Source organism: Bubalus bubalis, chromosome 9 (genome assembly GCF_019923935.1).
Source record: "Bubalus bubalis isolate 160015118507 breed Murrah chromosome 9, NDDB_SH_1, whole genome shotgun sequence".
NCBI classification, from domain to species: domain Eukaryota; kingdom Metazoa; phylum Chordata; class Mammalia; order Artiodactyla; family Bovidae; genus Bubalus; species Bubalus bubalis.
The window spans coordinates 76,773,794-76,799,391 of NC_059165.1; the positions used below are offsets into that span (position 1 = coordinate 76,773,794).

Below are 25,598 nucleotides of genomic sequence, written 5' to 3' on the forward strand. Positions count from 1 at the left end.
CTTTTGGAAGAAGCAAGCTATCTCTGTGATGTAGAATTAAGCAAAGACAGGCTTTTAGTTTTCCCTTCCCTTGTAATAACTGAGTAAAGGAGAAGCTGAGAAAGACAAGTTTTGTTGGCAAAGGAGACTTACCTTGGTGCTTTGCTTTGCACTCTGATGGGCTGCAGTGGCTTCATCAGGATAAAATTAAATCTAGAGTTGTCTATCTGAGTCATCCTCCAAGTTTTCTGTTCATTAGATTGCCATTTCTAAAAGCAGGCATCTCTTTCTCTCTTTTTCCCTCTTTGCCTCCCCCTATTTCCTCCATCTCTTCCACTCCTTCCTCCAACTCTTAACTCATTTAGTAAACCCTGGTAAAAATAGGGATTAAGAGATATTATAAACATTTTATAAACATTTCTTGATGATAAAGTGGATGATTTTTGATTATGCTTTAATTGATGTTTGTGTTGAGTCCCAATTTACATATGTAGATTTCTTGGGTATTTGTATTAATGAATTTTTGTATAAAATAGGCATATATTAAAGATTACATTGTATTTAGATGTGTGTACAAGCATCATATTTAGATGGCATTGTATTTGTGATAAAGTTGCAATAATCAGATCATAATTTATAGGCAAAATAGATATGAATTATTGATTGGATATATAATTGAGACTACAGCAAAAATGATCACTCAGAGTACAATGTGACAGTAGTTGATTTTGAATGCTAGGTATAAAAAAGAATATCTTTGTATAAGTAAATCATTGCTAATGTTGATTCTGAGATATGTCTATCTAATTTTTGACAACATTCATGATAAAAATTTCTTGTTTTAGACATAATCCAGAGAGTTCATTTGCGGGGCTCATTCCTGGTGACCCGGGCAGCATGGGATCACATGAAGAAACAGAAGTTTGGAAGGTAGAGTTGTATGTGGGTGTCAAGGGAGATTGGAGATGTTGTATGTGGGTTCTTGTGTATGGAGGAAAAGAATTGTTTTGATATTGAAAAATATACCTCCAGATATGCACAGGTTTTTTAAATATAGTTTTGGCACATGCTTCCCCATTAAATTGGCATCAGTCACGGATCAGCTGAGCTGGACAACTTTGTATTTCTTTTTACCTCCTACTTTTCATTATTAATGATTTTCCTGCCATTTTCTGATATTTTAGCAGTACAAACATGGAGGATTCAGCTGTGCTTTATTCCCTAACCAAAATATCATTTTGTGTGTTCAGTGACCAACTGGGGAGAGATGAGTAGTTGGCATTGCTCAGACATGAGTTAGTCTTTATTGCCCAGGAATGGTAGGACTCTTACAGTTGCATCTGTGTGACTCAGATGTGACAGACCTAGTAAGTGGCTCCATGCACTCTAATGTAAAGGCTATTCTTATTTTTTTTTTTTAAGGCTATTCTTATAACTTAGGGTTCACATACATCTACTAGAAGTAAATTGCTTGTGATGTATTTTCTTATTGGAGACTTCTGGTGTATCCTGATATTAGCAGTTTCTGAAAGTAGATAAAATGATTTACTTTACTTGTTCTACTAAGTAGAGTAAGTAAGATTAGGTCAGATTTTCAGATGGTATTGTTTTAATATGAGGCATTTAATATTATCCAGACAGGGAAAGGAGCAAAGTGATGAGGACTAAAGAATTAGGATTTCATGATCTAATATTTCTTACTAAGATTTTGACTTGTCAATTGGCAGTTTATTTTTTGTTTGTAAATACTTATTGTTGTTTTCAGTAGATAATGAATATATATTCTTACACTTGAATTCATTTGTTCCTGACCAGGGATCCCTTTTTTTTTCTTTTTATGGGATTCTTTTTAAAACAATAAAATCTTATAGTTGAATTTTGAGAAATTACTTTTCTTATTAATTTAGGTATATGAATCGTGACTTTAAGAACCTAATGCCAGTTTACAGAGTTTCTTTTGACAGGTATAATAGTAATGAAAAAGAGAAAAAAGTGCTTAGAGTCGCAACATTATTAAAACATAGAAAAGATGATGTTGAGAGATTGATTTGTCTTTTTAGAATCATCATGACATCATCAGCTTCAGGAATATATGGCAACTTTGGCCAAGCAAATTATTGTGCTGCAAAACTGGGTCTTCTGGGCCTTTCGAACTGTCTTGCAGTGGAAGGCAAGAAAAACAACATTCACTGTAACACTATTGCCCCTACTGCTGGATCACGGATGACCGAAAGCATTTTGCCTGAAGGTAAGTTTAAATTTTTCAGTGCTGTTCTCCACATATCTGTGTGGAATGAACTTTGCCAAAGTATTTAATTTTTTGAGTAACTAAAAAATTTCTTTTCAATTTAAAAAAGCATGATGTGTAATTTACATTCATTATATAAAATTTAGGAAAGCACAAATAGGAAAAATTAAAAAATGACCCATAATTTTAACACACTGAGGTAAACTTTCTGTGTACGTAGACATACATATTTTTTTAACAGAATGAAGTAATAGCATTCTTACTGTTTTGTAATAATAATTTTAAAAAATTGATGTAAAAATTAACAGATTGTTTTTTAGAATGATTTATAGAAGAATTGATCAGATAGTAAAGAGAGTGCTCATGTACTCCTCCTCCCACACAGTTACCCGTATTTTTAACATCCTATGTCAGAGCACTACATTTGTTACAACTGATGACCAGTACTGATCCCTTCTTAACTGGGTTGGCCAAAAAGTTTGTTTCGGTTTTTCCATACCATCTGATGGAGAAACCAGAGTGAACTTCTTGGCCAACCCAATATTACCTACAGTTTACTTTAGGGCTCATTCTTTAGTTTGTCCAATCACATAGGTTTTCACAAATATGTAATGTTATGTACCCACCATCACAGATCATACAGAATGGTTTCACTTCCTGGAAAATCCCCTGTGTTCCATCTCTTCATCCCTCTCCTCTTTCTCTCAAATGTCTGAGAGGATTGAAGCTAGTTTCTTTTTATCACTGAATAATATTACATGGTATGGAAGTACCTCAGTTTGTTTATTCATTCACCTATCAAGAAATATTTTGATTATTTCCAATTTTTGACAATTATGAATAAAGCTTCTGTGAACATTTATGTGCAGGCTTTTGTGTGGGTGACGTTTTCAACTCATTTTGTTAAATATTAAGGAGGATAATTGCTGGATTGTATGGTAAGACTAGCTTAGTAAGAAATTTCCAACCGCCTTCCAAAATGACTGTATCATGCTTCATTGCCGCTGGCTGGCTGTGAGAGATCTTGTTGCTCCACATCTTGGCCAGCATTTATTATTGTTAGTCTTTTGCATTTTAGTTCTTCTAATATGTAAGGTATTTCATTGTTTTAATTTTCAGTTCCCTAATGACACATGATGTACATTTTTTCCTGTGCTTCTTTGCCATTTATTTGTCTTTTTTGGTGATGTATCTGTTCATATCTTTTGCCCATTTTTAAATTGGATTCTTCGTTTTCTTATTGTTGAGTTTTAAGAGTTCCCTGCAGATTTTGGAAACAAGTTCTTTATCAGATAAGTGTTTTGCAAAATATTTTTTTGCAATCTGTAACATGTTTCTCTTAATCTCTTTCACTTTTGAAGCATAATTTCACTGCTACAGAATTCTGGGTTGGTAATTTTTTTCTTTCAGCCTTTGAAATATTTCACTCCACTCTTCTGTTGCTAACATGGTTTTTGAAAGAGAGTTTGACATAATTCTATCCTTGTTTCTTTATGCATAAGGTATATTTTTATATATATACCTTTTTTTATATATATACCTTTTATATAAGGTTTTCTCCTTGTTTTTCTGCAGTTTGAATATAGTATGCATAATAATAGGTGTAGACTTTTGGCTGTATGCTACTTGATATCCTCTGAGGTTCCTGGATCTATGGTTGGTATCTGTCATTAACTTTGGAAAATTCTCAGCCATCAGTGCTTCAACTATTTCTTCTTCCTTTTTTTTTTTTTCTTTTTTTATTCCATTTCTGGTATTCCCATTATGTGCCTGTTTATCTTTTATAATTATACAATACCACAGTTCTTTGATATTCTGTTCCCCTTCTTTTTTTTCTTCTTTTTTCTCTTTGTATTTCATGTCAATTTGGGAAGTTTCTGTTAACATATATTCAGGCTTACTGATTCTTCTTTTCATTTCAGAATGTTACATTGCTTTTTAGCATTTCCTTTTGATTTTTTTCCAAAGCATTTCCTTCTGTCTGCTTATAGTAGTTACCTGTTCTTATAAATTGTCTACTTTTTTCCCTTAGAGCCCTCAGCATGTTAATTACAGTTATTTTAAATTCCTGGTTTGAGAATTCCAAAATCTCTGCTATATTTGAGGCTATATCTCTGGTTTGTTGTTCTGCTTTGTTTTGTTTTTTGGCTGCACTGTGTGGCATGTGGGATCTTGGTTTCCTAATCAGGGACTGAACTCATGCCTTCTGTAGTGAAAGTGCAGAGTCTTAACCACTGAACTGCCAGGGAAGTCTGTTGAGGCTGGTTCTCATGCTTGCTTTGTCTCTTCAGCCTGTACTTTTCCTGTCTTTTAGCAGGCTTTGAAATTGTTGCTGAAAACTGAACATGATGTGTTGAGGGAGTAGATAGGAAGTGTGGTAAATTGAACTTTATTGTGAGGTTTTATGTTTGTCTGGCCAGGAGTTAGATTGTGTTTATTGGTTGCTGTAGCTAGTGGTGACAGAGACTACATTTTCCTCTTTGTCCTTGTTTTTGTGTACCCTGTTGTCTTTGGGTTTCCTTAGATACTCTTTGTTAAAGAGTGTATGTTTGCAGCAGTTGTAATCTGCTGTTGTTATACTGGAGTCCTATTGAAGTGACTGTAAATTAATGGGAGGGGGTGTGTTCTCTAATCTTATAATTACATCTTCATTTTTTTTAGAAGATCAAAGCCCTTTTACACTGACTTTTAGAAGAGTTTCTTAGCCTTACCCCCCACCCCCCTTATTTGAGACAGGAGACTAGAGGGGCTTCACTAGTCTAATTAAAGCTCTGATACTTTCCCTTAAGGATAGGCCTTTGTTAAGGAGAATAGAATGCTCTGGGCATATTTCAAAATGCTTTTATTTTATTGACTTATTTTCTTACCCTCTCCCATTTTCTCTGTGATATTTCAAAGCAAATCTCAGGCATTATTCTCACCTAATATATACTTGGAAATGTGTCTCTCCAACAGATATGGACATTATAACCACAATGCCAATATCACACTAAAATAATTCACTAACATTGTCTAATACTAAGTTTATATTAAAGCTTCCTAGTTACCTAAACGGAGAAGGCAATGGCACCCCACTCCAGTACTCTTGCCTGGAAAATCTCATGGACAGAGGAGCCTGGTAGGCTGCAGTCCATGGGGTCGCTAAGAGTTGGACACGACTGAGCGACTTCACTTTCATTTTTCCTTTCATGTATTGGAGAAGGAAATGGCAACCCACTCCATTATTCTTGCCTGGAGAATCCCAGGGACAGAGGAGCCTGGTGGGCTGCCATCTATGGGGTAGCACAGAGTTGGACATGACTGAAGCAACTTAACAGTAGCAGTTACCTAAAAAGTATCTTCTTAGAGTTAGTTCGTTCTACAAAGATCTAAACAAAGCTCACAGGCATTTTGTTACTGTGAGGTCTGTGTGTGTGTGTGTGTGCACTCAATTGCTCAGTCATGTCTGACCCTTTGCTACCCCATGGACTGTAGCCTACCAGGCTCCTCTGTCCATGGAATTTTCTAGGCAAGAGTCCTGGAGTGGGTTGCCATTTCCTACTCCAGGGAATCTTCCTGACCCAGGGATAGAGCCCACATCGCTTGTGTCTCCAGCATTGGCAGGCAGATCTTTTTAGAGTTGGTTTATTCCCCAAGGATCTAAACAGAGCCCATAGGCATTTTGTTATTGTATCTCTTAAGTTTCATTTAACATGTAATAGTTCATTCTCCTTTTAAAAAAGTGCCAATTATTTGTTGAAGAAACTACCAGTTCACCTATTCTATAGACTGTTCCTCATTCTTGATTTGAATTGCCCTTGCTCTTCTCTCGAAAATCAGCTGATCACATATGTGTAAGTCTATTTCTGGATTCTCTGTTCTGCTGTATTGATCTATGGGCCTGTCCTTTTACTAATACCATGATGTTTTGATTACTGTAGTTTTAGAGTAAGTCTTAAAATCAGGTAATGGGAGTCTGCCAACTTTATTTTTTGAAAACATGAAACATAAATTTTTAAATTAAAAAATTTAAATGTATGATCGAGAGCCAATGCTGATTTCAGTCAGTTCAGTTCAGTTCAGTCGCTCAGTCGTGTCTGACTCTTTGTGACTCCATGGACTGCAGCACGCCAAGTATCCCTGTCCATCATCAACTCCCAGAGTTAACTCAAACTCATGTCCATTGAGTCAGTGATGCCATCCAACCATCTCATCCTCTGTTGTCCCCTTCTCCTCCCACCTTCAATCTTCCCAGCTCCCACCTTCAGTCTTCAATAAATGCTGATTTATTTGGTTATATAATAAATAGAATACTTGACTGGTGCAAAACTGGGTGTAGTTTCTGATACTCCTGGCTTTAAAATATGTTTTAAAAAGAAAGCATCTATAATACTTTAAAAGTAGCTTCTGTGAAACAGTACAAAACAATTGATGAGTGAAATTATTTTAAAATTAGCTGCTTCATGGAATGAAAGTGAAAGTGAAAGTCGCTCAGTCGTGTCTGACTCTTTGCAACGCCATGGACTATATAGTCCATGGAATTCTCCAGGCCAGAATACTGGAGTTGGTAGTCTTTGCCTTCTCCAGGGTATCTTCCCAACCCAGGATTGAACCCAGGTCTCCTGCATTGCTGGTGGATTCTTACCAGCTGAGCCATAAGGGAAGCCCAGGAATACTGGAGTGGGTAGCCTATCCCTTCATGGAATACAAATGCTTATTCACAGGACCATTTTACTTTCTGCATTTGAGCTACCATTCGTTTTAGAACTTGCTGGCTTTTTCTAAGAGCTGTGCCTAACCAGTTTGCTTTAGTGTTGAATAGTTATTTGTACCTGAGATCTAATTTTTTTCCTTTTCCTTGTCAACATGGCCATTTAAAAAAGTCCCTTATTTTAAAAACTCTCTATACTCTCATATCGTATTGAAGGAATTCTTGTTAAAGAACTAGATTATATGAAGAAGAGATACAATTCACTTTTTTCTCCCTTTTAACTATATATATATATATATGCACAACAGTTACATACATATGCACAACAGCTTAGGTTACTGGTAAGAAATAAAGCATCAAAATGTAATCATAGTCATGAGCTTGCTGCTCAACCCAAGAACTGAAACATTACTTGCATCTAACTTTATATCTTCTATTCCTCTGCTTCATGCCAAGAGATAACCACTATTGAGATTTTAATGCTTATCATTTCTTTGCTAGATTTCTACCTTAGTCACTTTTTTCCATCAGCTGTAGACTTTCTTGGGAAAGCAGCAAGTCTTCAAGAAAATATTGAAAACTATAGCTTTTAAATTCGCTTTCCTTTGAGAATGTAATTTCCATTAATTTGGACAGGTCTGTACCTCTAGAGAAGTTAAGTCAATGTTTAATGTAGTGTCTTTACATCCACCAAACTCTACTGAAAGATATTGGGAGAATAAGATCTACATTAGACAAATAGCTTAATCTTTCTAGACCTGTTTTCTCCTCTGTAAAAGAAGAGAATTATTGTAGGTCATTTTTAAAAGACACTTTAGATTCTAAATTTTTATTTAAAATTTTGATATCTATTACTTTTTTATAGTTTAGAAAAAGCCAAAAATTTATTTTGCCTCAGTGTTTTTTTCCTCTTCTTCTGAAATATTCACTTACAGGCTATCAAAGGGATTATTTGTTAAAGAACCAGGTGTTCTGAGTAGTGTGTGGAGACATCTGAAATTTCATTTTCCCCTTTGAAATATATTTGATCAATGGAAAGTCATATATGTAACTTACATGTTTGTTACATAAAATGAGACATAATCTTAGGATGAATACCCATGATCTTCCCAAGTTGTATGAGTTATTTACTGCTTTGTAATATATTACTTCAAATTTTTGGATTAAAAGAAGTATATATTATCTCACAGTTTCTGGGGTCAGGAATACCATAAAGTGAAAGATTTTTAGAGCTGCTGTTTCATTTACAGGGACTGTAAATGTCATCTTTGTCACTTCAAAATGTAAAATTGTATTTTGTCATTTCACAATTAAAATTTGAGTCTTTAAAGTTTATAAGCTATGTTAACAAATTACATCTCTTTTGAACCTTGGAACAACTTGGTAGAATGAGCAGGCAAAGCATTTTGACTGCCATCTTACAGATGCAGACACATGCCCTTGAGAGCTGAGTGACGTTCTCAGTGCCCTAAGTTGCCTGTGTGGCAGGGCCGGCAGTAAAATGCAGGTGTTCATGCTCCTCTGTAGCACCTTCTGCCTGTTAAGTTGCTCACAGAAGGTATGCAGCAGGAAGATATTTCCTACCCTTTGTGACTCATCAGTAATGGCCGCACGGTCCATTTTACATCATTATCTTACTGTCATTACACTTGTCAGGGCTCTTTTATAGTTTTCTAGCTCCTGGGAGAGCAAAATAGTTTTGTGAATAGCTGGTATCTAAGTTCCTTATGCTGTGTGTGCCTTTGCTCACCAGTCTTCGCTGAGACAGCTTTAACTTGTCTTCTAAACAGAACGTTACTGACCTTGGAAAGGTATGTCTGATGCTTTCTGTGTTAGAAACCTAAAAGTCTCCATTGGGATGAAAAGATTCTTCTGTTAAATGTTAATACTAATTAGTTTTGTATATTTTATTTTTTTTCTTATTTAAAAAGTCTCTGAATCTATAATTTATAAGTCAGGAATTTTTAGAAAGTAAAGTAATTGATGGAATATGTATATATTCTTGTTTGTAAGGATTGTTTTGCTATTTATTTCAGATCTTCTGGAAGCCCTAAAGCCGGATTACGTGGCACCCCTGGTCCTTTGGCTTTGCCATGAGAGTTGTGAAGAAAACGGTGGCTTGTTTGAGGTATTCCGCACCTTTCTACTTTCTCCCAAAGTAATATTTGTATAATAAAATATAAACAAAGATTCAAAAATTCATATTTTTCAATTGTTTATGACTTTAAAAATCTATATCAGTTAATATCACTTACATGTTTTTTTAATATTATGTCTATGTCATAATTAAGGAACAAGTATGACTGATACCCTTTTTTGAGAAAGTAACAGCAACTTGTAAATTCTGCTTTTCCCTAGTTATTTTTTTCTGATGTTATTGTCAGATGAAAGATTGTGATTGGTATGATGCATTTAGTCATACAGAAAATCTTATGTTTTTGATATTGAGATATTGAGTAATTTTGATATTGAGATATTGAGTAATAAAGTGAAAGGGTAGAACTGATGGTTTAAAGTCAGCCAGGTTATATTTTGATTTCTTCCTCTGGTAATTGCTGACTCTCTAGAGTAATGTACAGATTAATCTCTCTGAGTTTAGTTTTCTTGGGGTTTTGCTGTGAGAACTGGAAATCATATTTTTAAACTCTTAGTATACATGGCAGTCACCCTTTAATTTTAACTATTATATCAGTATAGCAGGAATTCAGTCTGGGTATATAGATCAGTAAACATAACTTATTAGTTGTATTGACTTTAAAAAGAAACTTTTCTATTTTTCCCTGTTGCAAAGCTTTATAAATGTTATAAGAATAAAAACCACACATAATCACACCATCCAGTGAGATCCAGTTTTCATTTTATAGTCAAAATCCCTTCAGATTTCTTTATGCTGCTATATATATAAATGTGTGTGTGTATACATATATATATATGTATATATATATTTTTTGTTTGTTTGTTTGTTTGTTCCTGCAGCATATAGGATCTTAGTTTCCTAACCAGGGATTGAACCCATGCCGCCTGCATTGGGAGTGCAATGTCTTAACCACAGGCCTGCCACAAAAGTCCCTGTATTTTTGAGTCCTCATTTGAGTTTGATCTTTTTTTCTTTTCTAGCATGAGCTGTTATGTTTTAGATCATCCTCCTTTGTTTGAGTCTCTGTGGTAATATAATAATAAACCTATTGTATGTGGAAATATATGACTCCAAAACTATTTCTTGGTAGCAAAATAACCTGGCTCAGTTTGAAATTAATGATACATTAGTCTGATTTATTTGAATAAAAAGCTGTGTAGTAAGTGAAAAGCAGTCTATACAGGTCTAAGCAGAGGTGGGTACCTCCACTGTCTTAATCACAGTCACAATTGATTGTGAATTGTGAAAATTAAAGGTGGAAAGAACTTGATGACTCTAGGTTTATAGAAGATGAGATTTAATAATATGAAGCCATGTGGAGCTCCAAATTTGGCCTGCGTGTCTTATCTTATTAAGGGAGTTTTAAAAATCTATTTGCCTTTTATGTTTATATTTGTTATTAATTCTGTGAACAAAAATAATGTACTCTTTTTTTAGAAAACTTCAAATATGCAGGGGAATATATAGAAGAAAATAAAATCATCCACATTACCACTATCCAGAGATTATTCCTATCCATATTTTTATGTATATTCTCTCCCAGTCTTTTATTAGATGTGCATTTTATATGGGTAGTCTCTTTTTTTAGGTATGCATTTTACACACACACTTATCCATACACAGATAATTAGGATAATACTGAGTGAAGTTTTATATGTTATTGCTTTATTTTACTACATCATGGACATTTTTAGCAAGGGACACTGGGTATGCAAAATTGAGTACAAAATACTTAAGAGTGGTGTGTAATATCCTGACTTAGACCTCGAATGTAAGTTGCCACTTCGTTTGCAAAGTTTTGGTAAATATCTAGAATGGCAGAGATGTTTTGGGTCTATTGGAGGTATTGTTTCTTAGCACCTGAGACGAGTTTGCAGCTTGTGGCTTCACTCCCCAAGTATGTTAAAAGATGATGTTTTTCTTGCCTGTTATCAGTGCCATGCCACTGACAGCATCAAGGCTGATTGGCCTATTAATATATATAAAGGAAAGGGTGATTAAAAGCCACACTCTTGAACCTAGAGCCACTGAGAAGTGTGTTGTTTGCTGATAATATCTTCTTCTCTTATATGCATTGGAACACTGTAGTTGTGGTGTTTGAAGATAGGACAAAAAGGTTTTCTTTCATCAGACATTTTCTTCTGAGGATTTCCTTGAATGACTTTTGGAACAAATATCATCTTTCTGCATGGTGATTAATGTATTTGGTCATTTGCCTTATCTATATATAAAGGTGTTTCATTAAAATGACTATGTAGTTCATTAAGTCAAATGCTGGTTTTGTTTTTTGTTAACTTTTCATTTATTTATTTTTATTCATTAAGTCTTTGTAGAGGGACATATATTTCAAGTGATGCGCTGGGCACATTTGGTATTTATGTTGTTTACCCTTCATGGTTACCTCATGGAGAGTGTACTATTATCCTGATTTTACATAAGTGGAATCTTGGGTATAGGGAAGTCAAATAGTTTGACCAGGATTGCACAGAAGAACTGGTATCACACCCTGCAGAGTCATGCTTACTACATATGTTTCTACTGTAGGTGCTACTTAAGTTTTCTACTTTGATAGCATAAATAGTGCAGAGTCATGTGGGCCAGTGGGCTTTAGTAGATCTGTAGGTTTAGTAGATTTAGCTTTTTTAGGAGATTTAGCATTTTTTTTCATCCATTGTCATCTAGCATTCTGATACTCTTAAATAGCTGTCTGTTTTTTTTTAATTTTGAAAATTCTATTAGTAGTTCCACATTAGATGGTATAACTTTTTCCCCCTCTTTTTGGTAGGTTGGAGCAGGATGGATTGGAAAATGTAAGTGTCTTTTGATTTTTGGTTTGCTGTACATTATTTCCGTATTTTTAAACCTGTCTATCCAGTTAGAGCTGTCAAATGTCTAACCATAGGATCTAGTGCATGCATAATCAAACTCAAACATCGTTATAGCACACACGTCTTCTAAATAAAGGAAGTTGTCCTGCATGCCTGTGGCATTTCAGGGATCTTTTCAATTTTTTTCCTGTTTGCAGTCCTTATTCAGTATGTCTTCTTCAGAGCTGGTTGTTTCTTCAGACAGCACAGTTTCTATATTGATGTTGTCTTTCCATGTCTCTGACACACCCCACATGGTTGTTCAGCAGAGGAGTGAGTGGAGGGAGAGCGTTTTTTGAAAAGATGGGAGAAGCTGTGTCCTAGATGGCTCAGCTGGCAGGTTCTGTACTTCTCCCATTGACTCTTTCCTTCCTTGGAGCTATTCTTCTTCAGCCCAATAGTAAATTCATCTGGCTTCAATCCTTTCTTCCCCCAGTTCTTACATGCTGTGAGCTCCAAACTGGATAATTATTTCATGGCATTTAAAAAAAAAGTTGTGAACATCCCAGTATCCCAGTTCAAGTTTTCAGTTGGATGTTGGTATCGAAATTAATTGAATTATTTAATAGTCTTCCATTAGTGGATGACATTGTTACAATAGAGTATTATTAATGATCTCTCCAGTTATGAAGTAACTTTATTATTCAAACGTTTTTAAGTATCTTGTGATATCTTTAAGAAAGAAAGGTTAGGTATTGCAGTAAAAGCCATATGTGGAACTTTATCAGTAGGAAATCTCTAGAGGCTTCTGTCATTCCCCAAGACAAATCTTCAATTGAGTCATCATCAAAATCTGACCATTATGTTTGAATAAGGTTACTAGTGATTATTTATTTCTGAGGCCTTTTAAAAAAGAAACAATGTTAAAAATCTTGGAACTTATGCAGCAATGGTGATTTTTGTGAATCTGGGCAATCAAGTTGACTTCCCCTGGATAGAGAGGAAGAGCAAAAGGAGGAAAAGGGAGAATTATTTGGGGCTGTCTGATACATTAATTTGATTATATGGAGTCTTTGATCCGTTATCATTTCAGTTTGCTATCCAGCAACGCTCTATTCTGTTCTGTTACCTTCAAGTGTAGTATCTAAGTGATCTGTGGTGATAAAGTCAGTCTTTTTGTGTGATTATATACAATTTAACTTTTCTGATTCAGTAATTCATCCTACCTTTTGTAGTATCTGGCATAGTCAGAGGAGAAAAAGGTTTTTTTGCTTCAGCTTTAAATATTTAAAAAAAGAAATTTAATACTATCTTAGTGGGTTTGTTATTTTAAGAATAAAATGCCATTTAAGGCTTGTAGTAAAAGTCTTTAGAAGTTAGAATCTTTTTTCCAAATTCCATCTTTCTTGAAGTTAAAAAAAAAAAAATTTATCGGACTCATGAATTCTACTTTCTGTCTATGTGTTCAGCATCTCAGTTTTGTTTCTTTAACCAGTACAATGGGAGCGAAGCCTTGGAGCCCTTGTGAGACAGAGGACTCAGCCAATGACTCCTGAGGCAGTGAAGGCTAACTGGACGAAGATCTGTGATTTCGATAATGCCACCAAGCCTAAGAGTATTCAAGGTAAAGAAGTGAGTTCAGGCCTGCCAGGGGAATCAGAGGCAATAAAGCATTCTCTTCTCTTATGGAACTATCTTCTTAACTGTGCTAACTTAGATGCTCGAGTCATCCACAGTACATTTTCTGCTCCAGTAAGTATTAGAACTCTCCAGTTTCAGATATGTATGTTACTCCCACTGTCGGTTTATCAATTTTCGTTTTTTTTTTTTTTTTTGTTCTGTTACATTTTTTTTTTCAAGCCTCTTTTTATTTTTATTTATTTTAAAAATATGAGCATCCAGTGGTCGTTTTATTTATTTATAATTGTGCTGGATCTTCATTGCTTTTGCATGGGCTTTCTCTAGCTGCAGAGAGCAGGGACTGGCTACTCTTTGTTGCAGTGCGGGGGCTTCTCACTGCAGTGGCTTCTTTTGTTTCAGAACACAGGTTCTAGAGCAGGTGGGCTTCAGTAGTTGCAGCACACAGGCTCAGTAGTTGCGGCTTGTGGACCCTAGAGCACAAGGGCTTCGGGAGTTGTGGCATGCGAGCTTAGTTACCCCTTTGTATGTGGAATCTTCCTGGATCAAGTATCAAACCCGTGTCACCTACATTAGCTGGCAGATTCTTATCAGCTGTGCCACCAGGGAAGTCTAGTTTTTCCAGTTTTCTTATGATCCTAGTTTTTCAGTACATGTGTGATTGGGGGATAGTAGAAAGTGTTTACCCATTTGTGCTCAATGCATCTATTCCCCATCTGATGGTTGATTTCAGTCTTGCCATATCTAATCACATGCTTCTTATCTGACTTGATTTTTTTTTTTTTTAATTTCCTCAAAAGTTTAAGTCTATTTTATTTAGGCTTAGGGCTTTTCTATCTAGTGAATAGATTTTGCTTTGTTTTAGCACTTTGTCCTGTTACTGTTTCTCGGCCTTTCTAAGATGTTCCTTACTGCTTCTATCACCTCTGCTAATCTCAGTGCTTCTTCAGAAAAACTCAAGCCCTAGATGTTCAACAAAATCTTCCCAGATATTCTGGGTTTCATGGATCTCTCTCTTAGTTGAGCTCTTCCGCTTGAGCGTCTAATCACAACTGCTTTCCGCTGCTTTTTTCCCATAAGTACGTGGTTTCTTAACTGGAGAGTTCCTTTGGAGGCAGAGACTATATCTTGTGTGTCCTTCTTTTGTATTTGGTGCTAGGGTAGTGCTGAACTCATAGAAAGCATTTAGTAAATGCTTGTTATCTTGAGTTACTGAATCATCTTATCTATGATATGCCACAGGAAATGACCAATAAAAATTATATTGTTTTTTCTAGTATAACTCATGTATGTATATAGTATATGAAATTTAAAGGGCCTGTCTAGGAAAGATCGTAAATTGGAATTATTTATAGGAAAATTATTTTTCCCCCAGCATTATATTTAAAATTCGATAGAAGAATATATCTGAAAAATGACTAGCCTGTTATTTTTCTTTTTATCCTACTGACGCTTCCCTGTCTGCTGGTACACTTGCTGAAATTTTCTTTATGCTTTTTTCAATCAGAGTATGATTGTTATGTCATTAGCAGTATCATTTTCTGTATTCTTTTTTTTTAGTATTTGAGGTAAATTTAGTCTATGAGTAGCAATCACCTATCAATGAAAATGAGGAAAAGGAAAAAGGAACAAATATCTTAAAAACTTTTCTCTGATGTCAGAATTCCACTTTATTGCCTTAAAAGAATTAGACTAATTCTTTGTCAGTTGCTTTGTTTGCTATTATTTTCTCCCACTCTGAAGGCTGTCTTTTCACCTTGCTTATAGTTTTCTTCATTGTCAAAAGTTTTTAAGTTTAATTAGGTCCCATTTGTTTATTTTTGCTTTTAATTCCATTACTCTGGGAGGTGGGTCATAGAGGATCTTGCTGTGACTTATGTCAGAGTGTTTTGCCTATGTTTTCCTCTACGAGTTTTATAGTTAATCTCAAAAATATACAAACAACTCATGCAGCTCAATACCAGAAAAATAAATGACCCAATCAAAAATGGGCCAAAGAACTAAACAGACATTTCTCCAAAGAAGACATATAGATGGCTAACACATGAAAAGATGCTCAACATCACTCATTATCAGAGAAATGCAAATCAAAACCACAATGGGTACCATCTCAGGCCAGTCAGAATGGCTGCTATCAAAAAGTCTACAAGCAATAAATGCTGGAGAGGGTGTGGAGAAAAGGGAACCCTCTTACACTGTTGGTGGGAATGCAAACTAGTACAGCCACTATGGAGAACAACGTGGAGATCCTTAAAAAACTGGAAATAGAACTGCCATATGACCCAGCAATCCCACTGCTGGGCAGACACACCGAGGAAACCAGAATTGAAAGAGACACGTGTACCCCAATGTTCATCGCAGCACTGTTTACAATAGCCAGGACATGGAAGCAACCTAGATGTCCATCGGCAGACAAATGGATAAGAAAGCTGTGGTACATATACACAATGGAATATTACTTAGCCATTAAAAAGAATACATTTGAATCAGTTCTAATGAGGTGGATGAAACTGGAGCCTATTATACAGAGTGAAGTCAGTCAGAAAGAAAAACACCAATACAGTATACTAACGCATATATATGGAATTTAGAAAGATGGTAATAACAACCCTATATGTGAGACAACAAAAGAGACATAGATATAAAGAACAGACTTTTGGACTCTGTGGGAGAAGGTGAGGGTGGGATGATTTGAGAGAATAGTATTGAAACATGTATATTACTGTATGTGAAATAGATGACCAGTCCAAGTTTGATGCATAAAAGCTGGTGCACTGGGACAACCCAGAGGGATGGGATGAGGAGGGAGGTCGGAGGAGGGTTTGGGATGGGGGACACATGTACACCTGTGGCTGATTTCATGTCAATGTATGGCAAAAACCACTATGGTATTGTAAAGTAATTAGCCTCCAATTAAAATAGATAAATTAATTTTAAAAAATATTAGACTAATATAAAGAAAAAGCTAACTAATGAATTATATATTTTATGAAAAGATACCCCTAGTATTTGAAGTACAGTGAAAGAAACCTTACATTGTTTGTAAAATCGAGACTTTCCAAGCACCCATATCAGTGTTCTCATTTTACAGATGATGGAACTAAATTTCAGAAAAGTTGAATAAGTGGGCCTCACTTTCTCAGTGTTTGAGCTGAGTTAATTCAGGTGGTCTGTTTTTGAGTTCAGTACCGTCAGTCTGTACCAAGGCTGTTGTTTAGTTGTGGAGTTGTGTCTGGCTCCAGGAGAGGCTCCTCTGTCCATGGGATTTCCCAGGCAAGAATATGGAAGTGTGTTGCCATTTCCTTCTCCAGGGGATCTTCCTGACGCAGGGATCATACCTGCGTCTCCTGCCTTGGCAGGCGGGTTCTTTACTACTGTGCCACCTTGATGCTTTCAGTTAAATGGCCTCCTATCTAGGCAGCAACCTAAATGGGGTGGTAAGAGAAGCATCAGTAGGCAAGAAACCTCTCCACTAGCTTCACCAGGAATGGCAGAAACCTCTGGTCATCTCACATTCTGTAGTCTAGGTACCATTTTTGTATGAGTTTAGGAGGAGGCCCATGTATACAAGGTTTGTTAGGAAGGTCCTAGAGCTTTTGGAATCTTAGGGCACATGTGGATGCTCCATGAATCTCTTTTATTAACCTTTTAGATCTCAGAATAGCAGCTTCTGAACTCTCTCTGGAGTCACTGGTCATAATGGGTGGTTTTCTGTGGAAGAATTTTCAGTAATATTTTCTGAGGTTACCTGTATAGAGACCTGGGAGGTAATCTCGACATTGTTGCATCCTGGAGGAGGGGTGATGGTGGAGAAGAAGGGAAATTAGTTTTCCCTCCACCGGCTTGGAATTGTACTTCTGCGGACAAGGGTCCCGCTTTACAGAATTGTAAAATTGCTCACATACTTTGCAAAACTCTGAGCCTCCTTGGAATCATAACCTTAAGAGAGTATGGAAACGCCCAGTTATCCTGTCTGCTCAGTCTTTCACTTTTTTTTCCTGTAATAATAGCCTGACATCATATAGTCAGTTCATGAACACAAGTGAAGTTTCTGTAGTAGGTTTGCTGGATATTACAGGCGTGATTATCTAAAGCATTGTAGTTTTTCTTAGTCACATCTGTAACAAAAGCATTTTTTTTTTTTTTTTTTTTTTAGAAATAGCTTACATTTATTTGGATTTTACCAGGGGAACATTAGCTCTTTATGACTCTTGAAAGATGATGCTTTTGCGATCTTTATGTAATAGGTTTACCAAAGCACGCTGTCTTATTTAAATTCCAGTATCCTAAAGAGAAAATTCAGTTTGTGCATCTTTAGTTATCCTGCAGTTGAGGGACTTGAATTTCATGACTGAAGATTTTTTTCAGTACAAATGAAATATAGTTCTATATAAGAAAAATTTGGAAGTTTGTCATGTATGTCACTATTTTTTTTTTTGGTATACCACTATTTAAATGGCAGTGTGCAATAATTGGCTAGATGTTTCACATATGCAAATATTTTTCCCATACTTTAGTGGGAGTGGTATTTTTAAATTTATTTTTAATTGGAGGGCAATTGCTTTATAATGTTGTACTGGTTTCTGCTATACAACAATGTGAATCAGCTCTAAGTATACATATATCCCCTCCTTCTTGAGCCTCTCTTCCACCTTCCTTCTCCCCTGGACCCCATCCCTCCCTGTCATCACAGAAAAGCAAGCTGAGTTCCTTGTGCTATATAGCAGCTTCCCACTAACTATCTGTTTTACACATGGCTAGTGTATGTCAGAGAAGGCAGTGGCAACTCACTCCAGTACTCTTGCCTGGAAAATCCCATGGACGGAAGAGCCTGGTAGGCTGCAGTCCATGGGGTCGCAAAGAGTCAGACACGACTGAGCGACTTCACTTTCACTTTTCACTTTCATGCGTTGGAGAAGGAAATGGCAACCCACTCCAGTGTTCTTGCCTGGAGAATCCCAGGGACGGCAGAGCCTGGTGGGCTGCCGTCTCTGGGGTCGCACAGAGTCGGACACGACTGAAGCGACGTAGCAGCAGCAGTGGTGTATATAGCCGATGCTACTCTCTCATTTCGTCCCCTGCCCTTCCCTTGCTGTGTCCACAAGTCCATTTTCTATGTCTACATCTCTATTCCTGTCCTGCAAATTGGTTCATCAGTACTGTTTTCCTAGATTCCATATATATGCATTAGTATGATATTTGGGCTTCCCAGTTGGCACTAGTGGTAAAGAACCTGTCTGCCAGTGCAGGAGATGTAAGAGACCTGGGTTTGATCCACATGAGTTGGGAAGATCCCCTGGAGGAGGCCATGGCAAACCTCTTCAGTACTCTTGTTCGGAGAATCCCATGGATTGAAAAGCCTGGTGGGCTATAGTTCATAGGGTCACAAAGAGTTAGACATGACTGAAGCAACTTAGCACAACACATATAATATTTACTTTTCTCTTTCTGACTTACTTTACTCTGTATAACAGGCTCTAGGTTCATCGACCTTGGAGTGATTTTTTAAAATTAATTTTTATTGGAGTATAGTTGATTTACAATGTTGTGTTAGTTTCTGTTGTAGAGCAAAGTGAATCAGTTATACATGTATCCACTCTTTTTCGGATTCGTTTCCCATTTAGTCGTTATGGAGTACTGAGTAGAATTCCCTGTGCTATACAGTAGGTACTTACTAGATATGTGTTTTATGTGTAGTCGTGTATATACATCAATTACAATTTCCCAATTTATCCCTTCCCCTCTCCTCTTCTCCCTTGGTAACCATCAGTTTGTTTTCTACACCTATAACTCTGTTTAATAAGTAAGTTCATTTGTATCATTTTTTTTTAGATTCTACATATAAGTGGTATCGCAGGTATTTGTCTTTCTCTTTCTGACTTACTTCACTCAGTATGACAATCTCTGGGTCCACCCATGTCTCTATTCAACATTATTTTGGTTCTTTTTATGGCTGAGTAATATTCCATTATATATATACACCACATCTTTATCCATCCATCGATGGATAAAAAGCATTATTATTATTATTATCCTTTTTTTTTTAGAGTCCATTGGCAGTATAGTCGAAGCTCTAAATAAAATAAATTCAGGTGGAGAAGTTTCAGCAAATCCTACCAGCCGTGCAACATCAGCAGCCACGTCTGAATTTGTAAGTGGAGGAGAAAACCTAAAACTCTGCCTTCTCTAAAGATTTCTTCTTTTCTTTCCTTTTTTTCTTTCTCTATTCTTTCATGCAAAAAGTGGTTTTCCAAGCTATTAATTTGTTAAATAGGAAAGATAAGTGACCATAAAACTTTATAAAACATGTACTAAATATGTATAAAATTTGAATGGAATTAAGGTTAAAATATTAAATGTAACTTTTACTTACTCTTCTTCAGTGTGTCTTTTGTATTTTGGAGCATTTTGATAATCATACTTTCATCACTTTCTAACTTTTTAGAAAAGGATATTTAGTTTAGTGCTTCTTTTGAGTCATGTCTTTTAAGAGAAAGCATTGACAGATTGTATTTTGGAAATATGTCACCATGGCTGCAAGTAAAAAGTCTCCCCTGTGTCAGAAAGTCTAATAGAAGTCTGGTTATAGCTCTTGTGAAGTTTACTGATTAACTATCTCTGGTGCATCTCCTTTTTTTTTTTTAATTGTAGTGCATAAATAAGAAATAAATCATTTGACACATTCAGTTGTGGTGTTTTGTGACTCACGGCAGACATAGTGATAAACAATCTAATTTTAACTCTGAGAATATGATCAGTTTATAAATGTGATTTTACTCTATTGGATCACTTTTTGGTTAAAGGCCAGATAGTAAATATTTTAGGCTAGATGGACCATACACTGTTTCTGACACATAATCTTATTTTTATTTTGTTAGACCACTCTTAAAAGATGTAAAAAATCATTCTTAAGTCTTGGCTGTTGTTTGTTGACTCCTGCTTAGAATGAAAGTGATCAAAAATTGGACATCATTCTTTTATAACCTAATATGATTCACAAATTATCTAGGCAGGTCATCACTAAGTCGAAAAATACAATATCCAGTTAGATTAAGAACAGTCCTGGGTAACAACTTAAGGTAAAAATCTAATTTTAACTCAAACCATTATGAGGGAGTCTAGTTTATAATAAGCCCTAAGCAGTGTTTTGCTCATCTGTTTATACTGACTTTTATATAATAGAGTTTACAGAGCTGTTCACTATTCCTATTTATAATATATTTATTTTTTTATAATTTTGAGTAGCTAACAATCACTGAATTAATAGGGTTTTCCATTGTCAGAGACAGGAAGGTTGAAAATGAGATATCCTATCTGTTAGCAAGAAGCAGGCAATAAGAAAGTACTTATTTGTAAATGAAGTCTTTTCCCACGTTTTTAATTGTTTTTATTAAAAAATCAAATGTAGTGAAACATATTCCATCAAATTCACTAAAATACCATTCTATTTACAAAACTAAATATGTAACAGTTAATAGTTTTGAAAAGTTAAAAATTTGATAAGAATATCAGTGAAAAAATAATTTTCTACAATTGGTCCACAGGCTGGAGCTATTGGTCATAAACTTCCTCCATTTTATTCTTCTTATGCGGAGCTGGACACTATTATGTATGCCCTTGGAGTGGGAGCATCAATCAAGGAGCCAAAAGATATGAAATTTATTTATGAAGGGAGTTCTGATTTCTCCTGTTTGCCAACCTTTGGAGTTATTCTTGCTCAGAAATCTATAATGAATGGAGGATTAGCAGAGATTCCTGGGCTTTCAATCAACTTAGCAAAGGTATGCATAATAAGAAATCTTTATTTTGTTTTTCTGTTTCTTTAAATATGATTGATAAATGTCACATTAGTGTGTGTGTGTGTGTGTGTGGTGCATTAATGCAATAGTATGTAGTGGTTGATTCAAGAATAAAGATTTAACATGTCTTTTGATTTTTCTTTTTAAGAACAGAAGGGTAGGCAGTTGAAAAAGCAAGCAAAAAGAAGAAAACAACAATTATGTGCAGTCCTGCAACCTTGGCATAATGTTATTAATTCTCTCTCTGTCATTAGTTGCTAATTGACCAAGAGTAAATAGCTTCTCTAAGCTTCAGTTTCCTTATGTGTAAGTTCTGTATGGTAATCATTACCTGATCATAGTGATGAAGGAGCAAGAGGAAAGAGTATATGAAACAGAGAGAATAGGTGAAAAAGGCCCAAGGCAGGTGCATACTTAGCTTATTTTTGGAACAGCAAGGAGGTCAGTACAGCTGTAAATGAGCAAGGGAGCAGTGATAGGAGAAGAGGGCCTTGTAGTCACTTGAGAATTTCAGCTCATACTCTGATTAATATGAGAGGCCATTTGTAATGCTTTGAACAGAGGAGTGATATGATCCGGCTATGTTCACTCACAGGCTCATTTTTGCTCCTCTATAGAGAATAGATTATATGGGGGCCAAGCATGGAAGCAGAGAAACCAGTTTGAAGTCTATTATAGTAATTCTAGCACAAGGCTTGATGTGCATGGAAAGAAAGAGGAGTCAAGGATGAAGGTTTTTGGTCTGGTTAACTGGGATGATGTATATGCATATATATCTATGTATGCTGCTGCTGCTGCTAAGTCACTTCAGTCGTGTTTGACTCTTAGCGACCCCATGGACTGCAGCCCACCAGGCTCCTCTGTTCATGGGATTTTCCAGGCAAGAGTACTGGAGTGGGTTGCCATTGCCTTCTCCTATCTATGTATGATTTATAATTAATTATATACAATATATTTAATATGTATGGTAGTTACATATGACATATTACTATGTATAATAAAATAGATGTGTACAGTTACTTTAAGGTGGGGATGATCAGGAGTTGGTTTTAGTGGAGATACAAAGTGGGCAGTTGAATATATGAGTTTAGAGGTTGGGGGATGGCCCTCCTGGGATTCTTAGCGTTTAAGTAAGATTTAAAGACATGAAACTAGGTGAAATCACTAGTGTATGAATATAGGTAGCAAAAATCCTGAGTTTGGGGATCCTGGTTAACAAGAGAGACTGGGAAGGAATGAGATGGAAGGAATGAATGAAAGGAAGGAATGGGAGGAATGAGACTGGGAAGGAAAGAGAGACTGGGAAGAAAGAGACTGAGTGAAGTATACCACAGGAGAATGTGGTATTTGAGAAGCAGAGTGAATAAGGTATTTCAAGAAGGAAGGAGCAAACAATTGTGAGGTTTTTGAGGTAGGATATATTTTATTTCTTGAAGTAAGGTTCAGGTCATAAACCCAGTTGATAACTGTTGAATAGTAGACCCTTAAACTGATTTCTGTGATTTTGATTGATTGGAGAACCCGTTTACTAGAGAATCATTAGTTCATTGCTTCTCTGAGTCCATGAGAATCTACACTTATTTTATTATTTGATGAAGTTGGGAGGGAGGCAAGAAATAGATGCCAAGCAGTTTGTTGTTTCAGTCACTCTCCCATGGCATTTTTTGCATACAGTTCTCCTGTTTGGATAAAGTCCTTGTAAACAATTAAAGCCGATATTTCAGAATTCTTCCTTGGAATTGAAAGGAATTGGACATCATGAATGGTATTCAAAATCTGTGGCTGGAAATGATAGCCATCTTGGGATTTGAATCCCAGTCTTCCCAACCATGTTTCCAGATGTGATTTTGAGGCTATCCTTCATTTGTCCTCTCATCACTATCCTCCTCCCCATTCTGTTTCCTTTTTGGGTTCTGAGGAAGACTGGGAATTAAATTGTCCCATAGCAGTGGAGTGTGGTCATTTGGATATATGGTCAGGTTTTTTTTTGTTCACTTGTTTTCCTGTATTATATTCTTATATTCTTGTTTTGATAAATTGAGGTTAATGTGGCTGTGAAATTACACAGGGTCTTTAGTATTTACTCTTTGTAGGTAATTTGTAAGACATAACACTAAGGGAATGTTGACATTGATAGTGCTTTTACTGTAACCATGGCTTTAATACTTATTTTTGTGTTTTGGCTGAGTCATTTGTATTTGCCAGGTATCACCTGAAATTACTAGTACTGACAAGTTTGTTTATTTTTATTCAGTAGATATGTAGTGGATACCCAGTATGTTCCAAGCACGATGATGAGCCCTGGGAATATATTGAGTTTAGTGTCTCCATGGCAAATAATCCATGATTATCACTCAGCAAGAATTAAGAATGTCAAGAAAGAAGACAGTATGCCTTCTCTGTTCCAGAGAGCCGATAGACTTTAAATTGGGGGACTGATGATTTCTGAATAATATAGTTAAGGAATAAGAGCCCAACTGCGATAGATAGTTTGGGGGAAGTAGTCATGTGAACAAGTGGGCAGTGAAATGCCATTTAGGATTAGCAGTATTCACAGAAGAGCCTATGGAGAAAGGAAGTCTACTGACAAAATTTTGCTTACCTTAATGTAGATTCTTCATGGGGAGCAGTACTTGGAGTTATATAAACCACTTCCCAGAGCAGGTGAGTTCTTGATCATACCATAATTTTATGTTCTGACTAACCTTCCAAACTGTGTCATTGTGTTAAACTGGCAGAGAAGTGACTAAATAAAGTCTATTGTATGTTATTTGTGTGCATGTCAACCATTAGTGTATATTGATGTTTTTTGTTTAGTCACTAAAATCATGTCTAATTCTTTGCAACCACAAGGACTTTAGCCTGCCAGGCTCCTGTGTCCATGGAATTTCCCAGGCAAGAATACTGGAGTGTGTTGCCATTTCCTTCTCCAGGGGCCCTTCCTGACCCAGGGATTGAACCTGCATCTCCTGCATTAGCAGGTGGATTCTCTCCTGCTGAGCCACCAGGAATCCCCACATTGATGTTAACTAGTACTTATTTTGGTTACTTAAATATCATCCTATTCAAATAGTTTTATTTAATAAATTACTTCAAAAAACTACTTAAAATCTGATCAACAACTGAAAGGAGCATTTTCTTTTTATATTTTAAACTTAGTGATTGTGTATAATCAGTCATGGATGTGTATAATCAGTCCCATGGATTCTTCATTCTTTTCTCAGGTATTTGTGTTGGTACTGATTTTCGTAAAGCAAAGAAGGTTAAAAGATACAGGATGTTTTGTAATTAACTTTTTCATATTTTCTTTTAGAGTAAGTAAAATCAAGTCTGTCTTAATAATCAGTTTATTTTTCTCAGTTATATCTTACTTGTTCAGTAGAGCTTCTCATTTTTTCACTTTAATTTGATGTATTTGTTTTGTGTTGCTACTCTGATGTCAGAATATTTATATGCTGACTGCATAAGGTGGTGAAACACAAAAAAAGTCTGTCATTTCATATTATGTAATGTAGAGGTTAGCAAGTAACTAGAATTGTACTTTAATTTTTTTCTAAATCTTTTTATTTTATTTTGGAGAAGAAAATGGCAACCTGCTCCAGTATTCTTGCCTGTAGAATCCCATGGACAGAGGAGCCTGGTGGACTATAGTCCACGGGGTTGCACAGAGTTGAACGTGACTTAGCTACTAAACAACTTTATTTTATTAAAAATTATAAGATTCTAATTGCTTAAGGCCGAATAGTTCTATTTCATTGTTAGTGTTACTTGCTTCTGGTTGTTTTTGTAGCCTTCCCTGTTTTTTTTTTCCTTTTAATTTTCTTCCTTTGTGATTTTGTACTTTTCTTTTGCTTGTGTTCCTTTCTCTTTTGTTTTTGGGTATCTGTTGTAGGTTTTTGATTTGCAGTTACCATGGAATTCATATATGTTGATCTATAACTATATTTGTTTTAAACCAGTCCTTTTTCAGACACATTCTAAAAGAGCTACATTTTTTACTCCCTTCCCCCACACTTTGTGTTTTTGATGTAATAGTTTACATCTTCATGTTTATCTCTACTTATTGTTGTAGTCATACTTGATTTTACAGGTTTTTGTTTCTTAATCTTTGTAGTAGCTTATTTAGGTATTTGAGCTTCTGTCTTTCCTTTATATTTCCTATATATTTGCTAAATATTTCCTATATATTTGCTAAATATTTCCTAAATATTCCTATATTTCCTTTGTATTTCCTATATATTTGCCTTTACTAGTGGGATTTTTCCTTTTCTATACTTAATTCTTGTTATATCCTTTCCTT

The 25,598-nt window shown here is 35.7% G+C and overlaps 1 protein-coding gene across 1 annotated transcript in view; it reads left to right on the plus strand.

The window, feature by feature from the left end:
• Positions 1-25,598, plus strand: part of HSD17B4 (hydroxysteroid 17-beta dehydrogenase 4) — a 98,289-nt gene that overhangs the window by 33,405 nt on the left and 39,286 nt on the right. The window contains exons 7-14 of the mRNA XM_006078096.4: positions 825-909; positions 2,040-2,227; positions 8,954-9,045; positions 11,840-11,864; positions 13,357-13,485; positions 19,547-19,650; positions 21,044-21,280; positions 23,911-23,962. Coding sequence (XP_006078158.3) covers positions 825-909; positions 2,040-2,227; positions 8,954-9,045; positions 11,840-11,864; positions 13,357-13,485; positions 19,547-19,650; positions 21,044-21,280; positions 23,911-23,962 — 912 coding nt within the window. The remainder of the gene's footprint in view (positions 1-824; positions 910-2,039; positions 2,228-8,953; positions 9,046-11,839; positions 11,865-13,356; positions 13,486-19,546; positions 19,651-21,043; positions 21,281-23,910; positions 23,963-25,598) is intronic.